The sequence below is a fragment of the Monopterus albus genome, unplaced genomic scaffold (genome assembly GCF_001952655.1).
Source record: "Monopterus albus unplaced genomic scaffold, M_albus_1.0 scaffold102.1, whole genome shotgun sequence".
Taxonomy (NCBI): Eukaryota; Metazoa; Chordata; class Actinopteri; order Synbranchiformes; family Synbranchidae; genus Monopterus; species Monopterus albus.
The window spans coordinates 416,235-430,427 of NW_018127982.1; the positions used below are offsets into that span (position 1 = coordinate 416,235).

Below are 14,193 nucleotides of genomic sequence, written 5' to 3' on the forward strand. Positions count from 1 at the left end.
AGATCTTCATCTAGGACTACGGTGTAGTCTTGCGATCTCAATGTGGTATTGCTGAGCTTCATAACTAGAATCTGGCCAACAAGTCCATCCACCCAGTACAGGTTCTTACCGATCCAGTCTACTGCGATGAAATCCGACTTGACTCCTGTAACAAGATTTCATTTGAATACTATAAATTCAAGTCAGTCTAAACTCAAATTTTGTTTGTGGTCATCTCAATTATGTACATTCACATAAACCTTCTCCGCAGATTGCATTTTCACTCATCACGGCAGGAGATGCACAATCGAAAGACAATGAATGACTCCATTAAACTGTCCCAATAAGGAACAATGAGCCAGCATGCACAATAGCAGCACCCTGGAACTAGTTCTTAAGTCAAATGGTGTAGTTTTGAGTGTTACTGCATATGTGGTTTCCTGCTATGTCAAATCAAAATGGCTGCCGTGACATGGGTCTATTCTTATATTCAAACTTTTTCACCAAGATTATTCAAATGTATAGTTCCTGAAATAGCTGTACCTTTGATAAGTGTCCCTTTATTATTTGAGTCCTTCACATCAACCCAGCGGATGCTCTGATAGTCAGGGCTCAGCCAGTAAATTCTCTGCTGAGCCCAGTGGTAATCCAGTGAAAAGACCGGCCGACTGGCAGAGGAGAGGAGACGCAAGGTGCCACTATGGACTCCCACCAGTAACAGCTCTGTCTGTACTGATGCCAGAAGCACAGGCTCATCTAGACATGGAGACATACCAGCTTATGACAGCAAAACCAAAACCCAAAGAGTAAAAGCATCCCAAATTTATCTTACCCTTAAGTATAATGAACATGCAGAAGATGGACCTAATGACTGGCTCAGACCCCCCACCCCCCCAAAATTATTTATCAACAGGTTAAATAGAAAAGCACCATTACTACATAAGAACATGATCTTTTCCTCTTTGCTGTTGTAGCCTACAATACCTTTTGTTTTACAGCTTTTGTTGTCAGGCTCCAAGTAGAAGCCTGGGTGGCAACGACACATGTAGGACCCACGGGTGTTGAGGCAGATGTGTTTGCACACAGCATACGTCATTGTACTGCACTCGTCAATGTCCACACAGGACATGGTACTGGACTGTAGTCTGAAACCTGCAGTACAGTAACAGTTCTGCAAAAGAGAGGGAAAAGGCATTTTCAAGCCAAGCACAAAGGAGATTAGTGCACATTAACATGTGAATAGTCAATGTTGTGTTCATGTTTCTAGACACTTCAACCATGAGTTTCTAGCTATGACATAACCTATCCATATACAAAGCAAGTCCTATGAAAAGCTGACTTGCCATTGCATTTGGAGGCCTAATGCTAAACCGGTCAACTTTACCAGAATGGGAGAAACATGAAGGTCATTGTGACCTTAGCCTTGGACCACCAAAATAAGTTCATCCTTGAGTTTAAATGGACACTTGTGCCAAATTGGAACAATTTCCTCAAGGTGTTTGAGATAGTGTTCACAAGAATGAACAACCTGAAAAACCCTCTGGCCACAGCTATTGCTGGCATGGAGGCATTTTATAAAAAACCAAAATGTTTACTGACCGCTCCGTTTGGAGTACTGACACAGTGGTGGTCACACCGAGGAGCTAATGGACTGGAGCAGTTGTGCTGAGCACATCCCACACCCTCATCCGAACTATCAGCACAGTTGGTGAAGCCATTACACACCAGCTGGGGGTCCACACACTCACCACTATCACACTGGTAAAGGTGAGTGGGGCATTTTCTCTGACGGCCTGTGAAAGCAGAAGCACATGCATTGGAGATCCTCCATGATGGTTAAAATACATTTTACTGAATTGCAACAATTTTGGAAAATGGTGTACATCCTCTTAAATATACCATGCATAAATTTTATGAGGCCTTGCAGTCCAAGAAAATGAGATTTTCTACTCTGAATGGAAGTAAAAATTACAGCCTACCCTTTAACAACTAATCCTGTTCAAACAGACCCAAGTGATGTGTCTGAAACAAAGAGTAAATCTGTCTGGAGATGAACAATGAAAATTTGAGAACATGCTCACATTTGTCTTCATCTACGCCATTGTGACAGTCCTCCTTCCCGTCACACCTCCAGGACGCAGGGATGCACTGACTGCTGTCTCCACATTGCCACTGATACTCCCTACACTTAGCAACTGGTGTCATGCAGTTCTTGAAAGAAATGAGACCAGGTTTCAAGCACTGCTTCCCAAAACCCACTGCAAAAAACTGAAAAGGTCTTTTTGCTTCTACTAATCAGTACAGATTTTACACCTCAGTCGGATCACCCTACTTACCTTCTCATCTGATCCGTCTGGGCAGTCGTCTTCACCATCACAGAGCCACTCTTGCTGCAGACACTCGTGGCTGTTTGGGCATCGCAGCTGTGTTGGGCAACGTGGGGGTCTTGTGCAGTGCATCTCATCAGAACGGTCACTGCAGTCAGCATAGCCATCACATCTCAGAGCTTCAGACACACATTGACCACTAATACAGCGATACTGGTGAAATGCACAGGGCACCAAATCTGTAAAGAGCGAAACAAACGTCACTGATTGTAAACATGGTTTATACATTGTGATCCAAGTTGCTGTACAAATAAATGTTGGAAGTCACGTACCACACTTTTCCTCATCTGACCCATCAGCGCAGTCTCTCTCCCCATCACACAAAAAGGTCTCTGGTATACAACGGGTGTTGTTATCACAGCGCTGATCACAACCCTCACCCAGCCTTGAACAGTCCATTTCATCAGATTGGTCCCGACAGTCATACTGACCGTCACACATCTGGTCTGGTGGGATGCACCTACTCCCATGAACACACTGGAACTCACCTGGGGTAATGAGGGGGGGGAGTAATATCACCCTAAAAATGTCAGCACAAAACCTCTCAAATATACGAGTTGCTGATTTAACAATGATTATTCAGATCAGGAATGTTTCTACACTTAATTTGTAAAACCTTTTCCTCCAAAACAAACCTGCTTTGCAGTGAGAAACACATCCTTCTTCATCTGACCCATCAAGGCAATCCATCTCCCCATCACACCAATGGCTGTAAATTACACACTCCAGGCCATCATTACATGGCCTGAAACCTCTGCGGCACGTCACAGGTGATGATTTGGCATTGAGCACACTGATGGAGGCTTGGCACAAAGAAAAAAAAAAAAGGTTCATTTAATTGGTGATGAAGATGGGGAAACGCTAAATAACAAAAAAGAAGCTGAAGAAAAGTGGTTTGGAGTTTTTGCTGTGAGTTAAATGAGCCACAGGGTATTGCTTGCTTCACAAGGAGTAGGTAGTTTCTAAGTTAACTGTGACATTATGGTGAGCAATGTTTGTACACAGCAAGCAATTAGTGGGTATTGCCTAGCAGTAGCTACTGTGATAAAATTTTATTAACATGTATCGTTCTATCAACTGCTTTTACCCACTATTGTTGCACTATATTTCTGTCTGCTTACAGGGAACAGTAGGATGTGCTGTACAGGTTAGGGCGTTGGGGGGGATAAAAGTGCCACGTTTCTAAGTACTTTGATCCTGGGAATGCACTTTCTCCGGTCACGGCACAAGAAGTCACCTGATGTGAAAGGTGAAATAAGATATGAAAATACAGTTTCTCACCTAGTATTGAATGCCATACCATTTAGGAAACTAAAAACATACCAAAAAGAATAAGAAAGCCAAGTCAAAGTGATAAGGATAAAACTAAATGATACAACTTAATAGGCTATGACGGAAACCCTGTACAATCAGTGACAGTAGTGCAAATATGATAGTATGCAGAGTTACACTAATACACACACTGAAAATACTGTAGCTTCTCTGAACTTCTAGGATTTCAAACCCCTCCCACAGCATCTATGGCATCATTGGCTTGGTGGTCTGCAGTTACTTCTGCACTGTGGTGGACAGAGACTTACCTGGGTTGTTACACTGGAGAACACAGTCATTTTCATCAGATCCATCAGGGCAGTCTCTGATTCCATCACACAGCTGATTCTGAGAGAGACACAGTGATGAACCTGGACAGAGAACTGAAGGAGTGATGCAAATTGTTGAGGTGGTGAGCAGGAATGGAGTCTGGAAAAACATTTTAAAAGTTTTAGCTCTCACTGGCAGTTTTGTCAGCTAACCAACTTTGAAGCAATAAGTGCATTGAAAGGTTGATTTGTTGCTACCTGAATTTAAGCTACTCTTCATCCATTACAGACAAGCTCTCGAACATTCACATTTCTTCGTGTTCTTCTGTATCAGAGTAATCCTGTGAAAGCTGACTGTACACACAGGGGTACACTGCAAACAGAAATCACTAATAGCCAATTTGCCAAACATTTAATAGTGCCAGTTTGCCAAAACATAGACAAATATAGGGTCAAAAACAGGGCTCAAGCTGTATGTCACAGCGCAGCTCACTGAATCCATGAACACAAACACTTCCTGTTTATTACCCAAAGCATTATGGGAAGTGAAGTTAGAAATCAAAGATGAACATCCTCCATAAAAATAGTCAAAGAAGATGTTACTCTAATGGACAGATCAGCTTTTCACTTATGTCATGCTAATACAAGGCAAGGCAAACACATTATGATGGCAAAGAAGACACTTCCTAAGATGTCAGTGGCAGTTAACATTTTAACCTAATGATATGTGAGTTTACAGCAAAATAACCTTGTGAGCAGGCTTCTGGGCATCCCTGTTCATCAGATCCATCCACACAGTCTGCCTCTCCATCACATATGTGGCTGTGTAAAACACACTCTCTGCCATCATTACACAGCTTTGACCCTATACGGCACTTCAAGGCATTCGGCTGAGATGTAGTAATGGATACGCTTGGGCAGTTAACTTCATCTGACCCATCAAGGCAATGAGCGCGCCCGTCACAAACCAAACTCTTAGAGATACAGCCCCGGCGGTCTTTGCAGAGAAAATCATCTGGCAAGAAATGCAAAGAAAACAAATTAAGCTTTCCAAGTTTCATATCACTCCTGAACATCAGGAATAAAGTGAAATCAGTATAATCAATACTTAATCTGGAATTCCAACACTCCAGATTTGTGGCTTACTGTTTGAGGGACATCTTTTCACACAGTTCTTCTCATCAAAGCCATCTGGACAGTCTATAAAACCATTGCAAAACTGGTTCGGGGAAATGCAGAGATGAACAGAAGGACAAAGCACAGAGGGACTGTGGCAAGTCGGCACCGTCGGAGGAGGATGTGCAGTAACAATAGGTCTTGTTGGAGACACTTCCCATTTTGCCCCATCTTTAATATTGGAATCACATAGTTTAGTTACACTGAATGGTCAAATGGGTTCCATAACAGTGATAACTTAAAAACACCAAAGTGAAAACCTGAGCAAATCATGTTAATCATCAAGAAAAATGTCCAACCTTAGAGTGTTTCACATTAGATTATGTCTTGGGGAAACTCACCACATCCCAGTTCATCTGATCCATCCTGACAGTCTCTCTCTCCATCACACACATGGCTGGATAAAACACACTCTCTGCCATCTGCACAGAGCTCGAAACCTCTGCGGCACCTCAGAGGTGATTTGGCATCTAGCACATCGTTGGAGGCTTGGCACAGAGAACATTTAGTAATCACACAGCTTATATTTAGAGTGGCGTCATACTTTTATCTAGCAATATAAAAAGTTTAGTTGATCGTTCAGGAAAACAGTGGTTATTCTGGACATTTTGCTGTGGTGTAGTGAGATAACTGATAGCATGTTTCCTTGGTATTTGATATGATGGCTGCTAGGGTGTTGAGATTGCTCTTGTGGCATCAATACAGGTTGCTTGGGTGTCCAGGTTGATTTTAATGGGACCAGGTCTTTGTAGGAAGAAGTAATACATCATCAATGTGAACAATGTTTAAATGTTGCAAGCAGTATGTTAATTTTATTAACTGCTTTCACCCACTACTGCTGCACTATACTTTGTCTGCTTACATGGAAAGGTAGGATGTGCTGACCCACACAGTTTCTCATCTGAGCCATCAGGACAGTTAGCATGACCATCACAAACTTGGATCCTAGGAATGCACTTTCTCCGGTCACGGCATAAGAAGTCACCTGATGTGCAGGGAGAAAGATGTACGAGTGTTACACATACTAGTGCCACTCTGAACTCCTAGGATTTCAAACCCCTCCCTCAGTGTCTATGGCATCATTGGCTTGGTGGGTAGGTGGTCTGAACTTCTGCACTGTGGTGGACAGACTTACCTGGGTTGTTACACTGGAGAACACAGTCATTTTCATCAAATCCATCAGGGCAGTCTCTGATTCCATCACACAGCTGATTCTGAGAGAGACACAGTGATGAACCTGGACAGAGAACTGAAGGAGTGATGCAAATTGTTGAGGTGGTGAGGACCAGAGGTTTTGTTGTTGCAGGATTAGATACACTTGGGCAGTCAACCTCATCTGATCCATCGTGACAATGAGCACGCCCATCACAAACCAAACTCTTAGAGACACAGCTCCGACGGTCTTTGCAGAGAAAATCATCTGAGAAGAAATTGTGAGAAATAAACTAAGCTTGGGGCTTTTCAAATCTGAAATAATGGAACAAGTCAGTGATCAGCATTAATACATCAATAACCTTAAAATATTTGGAATTAAAATGCACACTCCAGATTTGTGGCTTACTGTTAGAGGAACATCTTTTCACACAGTTCTTCTCATCAAATCCATCTGGACAGTCTACAAGACCATTGCAGAACTGGTTTGGGGAAATGCAGAGCTCAGCAGAAGGACAAAGGACAGCGGGACTGCGGCAGGTCAGCAGAGTTGGAGAATCGGTAGCAGATTTCTGATTTGTTGGCGACACCACTCCCTGTTCTGTGACATCTTCAAGATGGGAAATCATAGTTTAGTTACTACAAGTTTAACTGAATGGTGAAACGAGATCAACAAAGATAACTTGAAAATACCAAAGTGAAAACCTGACGAAATCATTTAGAAAAAAAAGATTCCAACTTTATTTCACATTGGACAGATTTCGTCTTGGGGAAACTCACCACATCCCAGTTCATCTGATCCATCCTGACAGTCTCTCTCTCCATCACACACATGGCTGGATAAAACACACTCGCTGCCATCTGCACAGAGCTCAAAACCTCTGCGGCACCTCAGAGGTGATGATTTGGCATCTAGCACATTGATGGAGGCTTGGCACACAGAAAATGTAGTTAGTAATGATTTGATGCATAGTTCAGATTTAGAGTTGGAGTAAACAGTGATGAATGTAACATTTTATCAAGTGACATGAAGAATGTGTGGTTACTAGTTGAGGAAAACAGTGTAATCAGGTTGGACATTTTGCAGTAGTACAGGGTTATTCAAAAAGAATGAACCGATTTCATTACGCATTGCTTCAGTTCAAGCAGTCATGGAATGAGTCAGTGACCATTTGAAAGCGGAGTTATCCAAGTTCTGAATGGCTTAAATGGCATGTGAAATTAATGACCTTAAATATCGAATAACAGCAATCAACTCAGTGGATCGTGATATGCTAATACGCGCCTGGGAGGAATTCTCTTATTGCATTGATGTTGCCTGTGCTGCAAGTGGTGGCCACATTGAACCACTTGCAAGACAGGAAATAAAAGTTGATTGTGAGTAGAATACTTGTGACTTGGCTGGAGTTTTGTATGGTTTTTTTTTTTCCTTAATAAAATAAAATATTGCGTCATGAAATCGGTTCATTCTTTTTGGATAACCATGTATATTGAAATGATTGATAGCATGCTGCTAAGGTACATATCTGTACAGGTAAGGGTGTTACTAGGTGGCATCACTAGATGTTGCCTGGGTGTCCAAGTCAGTTTTAATAGGACTAAGTGTTTGTAGGTAGAAGTGTGACATTACTAAGATGATCATGTTTAAACACCGCAAGCAGTTAGTGGGTATTGCCTAGCAGGAGCTACATCTACTGTGATGCTCAATATGTTAATGGAGTTAAACACTTTACTGTTCCACTCCATCATTTGTTTACTTACAGGGAACAGTAGGATGTGCTGACCCACACCGTTTCTCATCTGAGCCATCAGGACAGTTAGCATGACCATCACAAACTTTCAGCCAGGGAATGCACTTTCTCCGGTCACTGCATAAGAAGTCATCTGATGTGCAGGGAGAAAGAAGATGTACGAGTGTTACAGATACTATTGCCACTCTGAACTCCTAGGATTTCAAACCCCTCCCTCAGTGTCTATGGCATCATTGGCTTGGTGGGTAGATGGTCTGAACTTCTGCACTGTGGTGGACCAACTTACCTGGGTTGTTACACTGGAGAACACAGTCATTTTCATCAAATCCATCAGGGCAGTCTCTGATTCCATCACACAGCTGATTCTGAGAGAGACACAGTGATGAACCTGGACAGAGAACTGAAGGAGTGATGCAAATTGTTGAGGTGGTGAGGGCCAGAGGTTTTGTTGTTGCAGGATTAGATACACTTGGGCAGTCAACCTCATCTGATCCATCGTGACAATGAGCACGCCCATCACAAACCAAACTCTTAGAGACACAGCTCCGACGGTCTTTGCAGAGAAAATCATCTGAGAAGAAATTGTGAGAAATAAACTAAGATTGGGGCTTTTCAAATCTGAAATAATGGAACAAGTCAGTGATCAGCATTAATACATCAATAACCTTAAAATATTTGGAATTAAAATGCACACTCCAGATTTGTGGCTTACTGTTAGAGGAACATCTTTTCACACAGTTCTTCTCATCAAATCCATCTGGACAGTCTACAAGACCATTGCAGAACTGGTTTGGGGAAATGCAGAGCTCAGCAGAAGGACAAAGGACAGCGGGACTGCGGCAGGTCAGCAGAGTTGGAGAATCGGTAGCAGATTTCTGATTTGTTGGCGACACCACTCCCTGTTCTGTGACATCTTCAAGATGGGAAATCATAGTTTAGTTACTACAAGTTTAACTGAATGGTGAAACGTGTTCAACAAAGATAACTTGAAAATACCAAAGTGAAAACCTGACGAAATCATTTAGAAAAAAAGGATTCCAACTTTATTTCACATTGGACAGATTTTGTCTGGGGGAACTCACCACATCCCAGTTCATCTGATCCATCCTGACAGTCTCTCTCTCCATCACACACATGGCTGGATAAAACACACTCTCTGCCATCTGCACAGAGCTCAAAACCTCTGCGGCACCTCAGAGGTGATGTTTTGGCATCTAGCACATCGATGGAGGCTTGGCACAGAGAACATTTAATTGTGATCACACAGTTTAGATTGAGAGTTGAGTCAACAGTCAAGATGGAAAATGCAAGGCTTAAATCATCAAATGATTAAAACATTGGTAGTTACTAGCTGAGGAAAACGATTGTTATTTTGGATATTTTGCTGTGGTGTGATGAGATGATAGCATGTTGCTCAATATTTGCTATGATGGCTTCTAGGGTTATTGTGTATTTCTGTACAGGTCAGGATGCTACTAGGTGCTTCGTGTGGCATTGCCAGATGTTGCATGGTGTCCAAGTTTTAATGGGACCAAGTGTCTGCAGAAAATAAAAGTGCCACGTTTCTAAGGTGAGCCATGTTTGAACACAGTAGTTAGTGGGTACTGCCTAGCAGGAGCTACAACTACTGTGATGGTTCAATAGGTTCATGAAGTTAAACTGCTTGACACTTTACTGTTCAATGTTTTGCTTGCTTACAGGGAACGGTAGGATGTGCTGACCCACACAGTTTCTCATCTGAGCCATCAGGACAGTTAGCATGACCATCACAAACTTTCAGCCAGGGAATGCACTTTCTCCGGTCACTGCACAAGAAGTCATCTGATGTGCAGGGAGAAAGAAGATGTACGAGTGTTACAGATACTATTGCCACTCTGAACTCCTAGGATTTCAAACCCCTCCCTCAGTGTCTATGGCATCATTGGCTTGGTGGGTAGATGGTCTGAACTTCTGCACTGTGGTGGACAAACTTACCTGGGTTGTTACACTGGAGAACACAGTCATTTTCATCAGATCCATCAGGGCAGTCTCTGATTCCATCACACAGCTGATTCTGAGAGAGACACAGTGATGAACCTGGACAGAGAACTGAAGGAGTGATGCAAATTGTTGAGGTGGTGAGGGCCAGAGGTTTTGTTGTTGCAGGATTAGATACACTTGGGCAGTCAACCTCATCTGATCCATCGTGACAATGAGCACGCCCATCACAAACCAAACTCTTAGAGACACAGCTCCGACGGTCTTTGCAGAGAAAATCATCTGAGAAGAAATTGTGAGAAATAAACTAAGATTGGGGCTTTTCAAATCTGAAATAATGGAACAAGTCAGTGATCAGCATTAATACATCAATAACCTTAAAATATTTGGAATTAAAATGCACACTCCAGATTTGTGGCTTACTGTTAGAGGAACATCTTTTCACACAGTTCTTCTCATCAAATCCATCTGGACAGTCTACAAGACCATTGCAGAACTGGTTTGGGGAAATGCAGAGCTCAGCAGAAGGACAAAGGACAGCGGGACTGCGGCAGGTCAGCAGAGTTGGAGAATCGGTAGCAGATTTCTGATTTGTTGGCGACACCACTCCCTGTTCTGTGACATCTTCAAGATGGGAAATCATAGTTTAACTGAATGGTGAAATGTGTTCAAAGATAACTTGAAAATACTGAAGTGAAAACCTGACGAAATCATGTCGCATTTATATATTAAAAAACCACAAACACCACACCCACACCAAAAAGGTTCCAACCTTAGGGTTTCACATTAGATTACATCTTGGGTAACTCACCACATCCCAGTTCATCTGATCCATCCTGACAGTCTCTCTCTCCATCACACACATGGCTGGATAAAACACACTCTCTGCCATCTGCACAGAGCTCAAAACCTCTGCGGCACCTCAGAGGTGATGATTTGGCATCTAGCACATTGATGGAGGCTTGGCACACAGAAAATGTAGTTAGTAATGATTTGATGCATAGTTCAGATTTAGAGTTGGAGTAAACAGTGATGAATGTAACATTTTATCAAGTGACATGAAGAATGTGTGGTTACTAGTTGAGGAAAACAGTGTAATCAGGTTGGACATTTTGCAGTAGTACAGGGTTATTCAAAAAGAATGAACCGATTTCATTACACATCGCTTCAGTTTAAGCATCGTCATGAATGAGTCAGTGACCATTTGAAAGAGGAGTTATCCAAGTTTTGAATGGCTTAAATGGCATGTGAAATTAATGACCTTAAATATCGAATAACAGCAATCAACTCAGTGGATCGTGATATGCTAATACGCGCCTGGGAGGAATTCTCTTATTGCATTGATGTTGCCTGTGCTGCAAGTGGTGGCCACATTGAACCACTTGCAAGACAGGAAATAAAAGTTGATTGTGAGTAGAATACTTGTGACTTGGCTGGAGTTTTGTATGGTTTTTTTTTTTCCTTAATAAAATAAAATATTGCGTCATGAAATCGGTTCATTCTTTTTGGATAACCATGTATATTGAAATGATTGATAGCATGCTGCTAAGGTACATATCTGTACAGGTAAGGGTGTTACTAGGTGGCATCACTAGATGTTGCCTGGGTGTCCAAGTCAGTTTTAATAGGACTAAGTGTTTGTAGGTAGAAGTGTGACATTACTAAGATGATCATGTTTAAACACCGCAAGCAGTTAGTGGGTATTGCCTAGCAGGAGCTACATCTACTGTGATGCTCAATATGTTAATGGAGTTAAACACTTTACTGTTCCACTCCATCATTTGTTTACTTACAGGGAACAGTAGGATGTGCTGACCCACACCGTTTCTCATCTGAGCCATCAGGACAGTTAGCATGACCATCACAAACTTTCAGCCAGGGAATGCACTTCCTCCGGTCACTGCACAAGAAGTCACCTGATGTGCAGGGAGAAGGATCAAGATCAAACATTTTCATTGTCAATTCACTATATGTGCAGGACATACAGAAAATTGAAATACCATTTCTCACCTAGTATTGAATGCCATACCATTTAGGAAACTAAAAACATAAGAAAGCTAAGTGAAAGTGATTAGGATAAAACTAAATGATACAACTTAATAGGCTATGACTGAAACCCTGTACAATCAGTGACAGTAGTGCAAGTATGATAGTATACAGAGTAACACTGGTACACATACAGGGACAATACTACAACTTTTCTGAACTCCTAGGATTTCAAACCCCTCAGTGTCTATGGCATCATTGGCTTGGTGGGTAGGTGGTCTGAACTTCTGCACTGTGGTGGACAGACTTACCTGGGTTGTTACACTGGAGAACACAGTCATTTTCATCAAATCCATCAGGGCAGTCTCTGATTCCATCACACAGCTGATTCTGAGAGAGACACAGTGATGAACCTGGACAGAGAACTGAAGGAGTGATGCAAATTGTTGAGGTGGTGAGGGCCAGAGGTTTTGTTGTTGCAGGATTAGATACACTTGGGCAGTCAACCTCATCTGATCCATCGTGACAATGAGCACGCCCATCACAAACCAAACTCTTAGAGACACAGCTCCGACGGTCTTTGCAGAGAAAATCATCTGAGAAGAAATTGTGAGAAATAAACTAAGATTGGGGCTTTTCAAATCTGAAATAATGGAACAAGTCAGTGATCAGCATTAATACATCAATAACCTTAAAATATTTGGAATTAAAATGCACACTCCAGATTTGTGGCTTACTGTTAGAGGAACATCTTTTCACACAGTTCTTCTCATCAAATCCATCTGGACAGTCTACAAGACCATTGCAGAACTGGTTTGGGGAAATGCAGAGCTCAGCAGAAGGACAAAGGACAGCGGGACTGCGGCAGGTCAGCAGAGTTGGAGAATCGGTAGCAGATTTCTGATTTGTTGATGACACCACTCCCTGTTCTGTGACATCTTCAAGATGGGAAATCATAGTTTAGTTACTACAAGTTTAACTGAATGGTGACATGTGTTCAAAGATAACTTGAAAATACCGAAGTGAAAACCTGACGAAATCATTTAGAAAAAAAGGATTCCAACTTTATTTCACATTGGACAGATTTTGTCTGGGGGAACTCACCACATCCCAGTTCATCTGATCCATCCTGACAGTCTCTCTCTCCATCACACACATGGCTGGATAAAACACACTCTCTGCCATCTGCACAGAGCTCAAAACCTCTGCGGCACCTCAGAGGTGATGATTTGGCATCTAGCACATCGATGGAGGCTTGGCACAGAGAAAATTTAATTGTGATCTCACAGTTTAGATTGAGAGTTGAGTCAACAGACAAGATGGAAAATGAAAGGCTTAACTCATCAAGCGATTAGAACACGTAGTTACTAGCTAAGGAAAACTTATTTTGGATATTTTGCTGTGGTGTGATGAGATGATTGATAGCATGTTGCTCGATATTTGCTATGATGCTTCTAGGGTATTGTGTATTTCTGTACAGGTTAGGGCGTTGGGGGGGATAAAAGTGCCACGTTTCTAAGGTGAGCCATGTTTGAACACAGTAGTTAGTAGGTACTGCCTAGCAGGAGCTACAACTACTGTGATGGTTCAATAGGTTCATGAAGTTAAACTGCTTGACACTTTACTGTTCAATGTTTTGCTTGCTTACAGGGAACGGTAGGATGTGCTGACCCACACAGTTTCTCATCTGAGCCATCAGGACAGTTAGCATGACCATCACAAACTTTCAGCCAGGGAATGCACTTTCTCCGGTCACTGCACAAGAAGTCATCTGATGTGCAGGGAGAAAGAAGATGTATGAGTGTTACACATACTATTGCCACTCTGAACTTCTAGGATTTCAAACCCCTCCCACAGTATCTATGGCATCATTGGCTTGGTGGTCTGCAGTTACTTCTGCACTGTGGTGGACAGAGACTTACCTGGGTTGTTACACTGGAGAACACAGTCATTTTCATCAGATCCATCAGGGCAGTCTCTGATTCCATCACACAGCTGATTCTGAGAGAGACACAGTGATGAACCTGGACAGAGAACTGAAGGAGTGATGCAAATTGTTGAGGTGGTGAGGGCCAGAGGTTTTGTTGTTGCAGGATTAGATACACTTGGGCAGTCAACCTCATCTGATCCATCGTGACAATGAGCACGCCCATCACAAACCAAACTCTTAGAGACACAGCTCCGACGGTCTTTGCAGAGAAAATC

General features: G+C 42.3%; 1 protein-coding gene and 1 long non-coding RNA gene across 2 annotated transcripts in view; one reads left to right on the plus strand and one right to left on the minus strand.

Moving 5' to 3' along the window:
* Nucleotides 1-14,187, minus strand: part of LOC109965615 (low-density lipoprotein receptor-related protein 2-like) — a gene marked incomplete at its 5' end in the record, with an annotated part of 20,439 nt that extends 6,252 nt beyond the window's left edge. The window contains 22 exons of the mRNA XM_020609775.1: nt 4-145; nt 523-735; nt 964-1,150; nt 1,579-1,772; nt 2,061-2,190; nt 2,316-2,545; nt 2,639-2,854; nt 3,002-3,169; nt 8,036-8,158; nt 8,312-8,596; nt 8,738-8,938; nt 9,108-9,257; nt 9,724-9,846; nt 10,000-10,284; nt 10,426-10,626; nt 10,814-10,963; nt 11,796-11,918; nt 12,300-12,584; nt 12,726-12,926; nt 13,093-13,242; nt 13,637-13,759; nt 13,911-14,187. Coding sequence (XP_020465431.1) covers nt 4-145; nt 523-735; nt 964-1,150; nt 1,579-1,772; nt 2,061-2,190; nt 2,316-2,545; nt 2,639-2,854; nt 3,002-3,169; nt 8,036-8,158; nt 8,312-8,596; nt 8,738-8,938; nt 9,108-9,257; nt 9,724-9,846; nt 10,000-10,284; nt 10,426-10,626; nt 10,814-10,963; nt 11,796-11,918; nt 12,300-12,584; nt 12,726-12,926; nt 13,093-13,242; nt 13,637-13,759; nt 13,911-14,187 — 4,157 coding nt within the window. The remainder of the gene's footprint in view (nt 1-3; nt 146-522; nt 736-963; nt 1,151-1,578; nt 1,773-2,060; nt 2,191-2,315; nt 2,546-2,638; nt 2,855-3,001; nt 3,170-8,035; nt 8,159-8,311; nt 8,597-8,737; nt 8,939-9,107; nt 9,258-9,723; nt 9,847-9,999; nt 10,285-10,425; nt 10,627-10,813; nt 10,964-11,795; nt 11,919-12,299; nt 12,585-12,725; nt 12,927-13,092; nt 13,243-13,636; nt 13,760-13,910) is intronic.
* On the plus strand, nt 4,005-6,505 carry LOC109965616 (uncharacterized). Its single transcript, XR_002275667.1, has 2 exons — nt 4,005-4,086; nt 6,398-6,505. It is a non-coding gene; the product is annotated as an uncharacterized LOC109965616 (long non-coding RNA).
* Nucleotides 14,188-14,193: the final 6 nt, after the last annotated feature.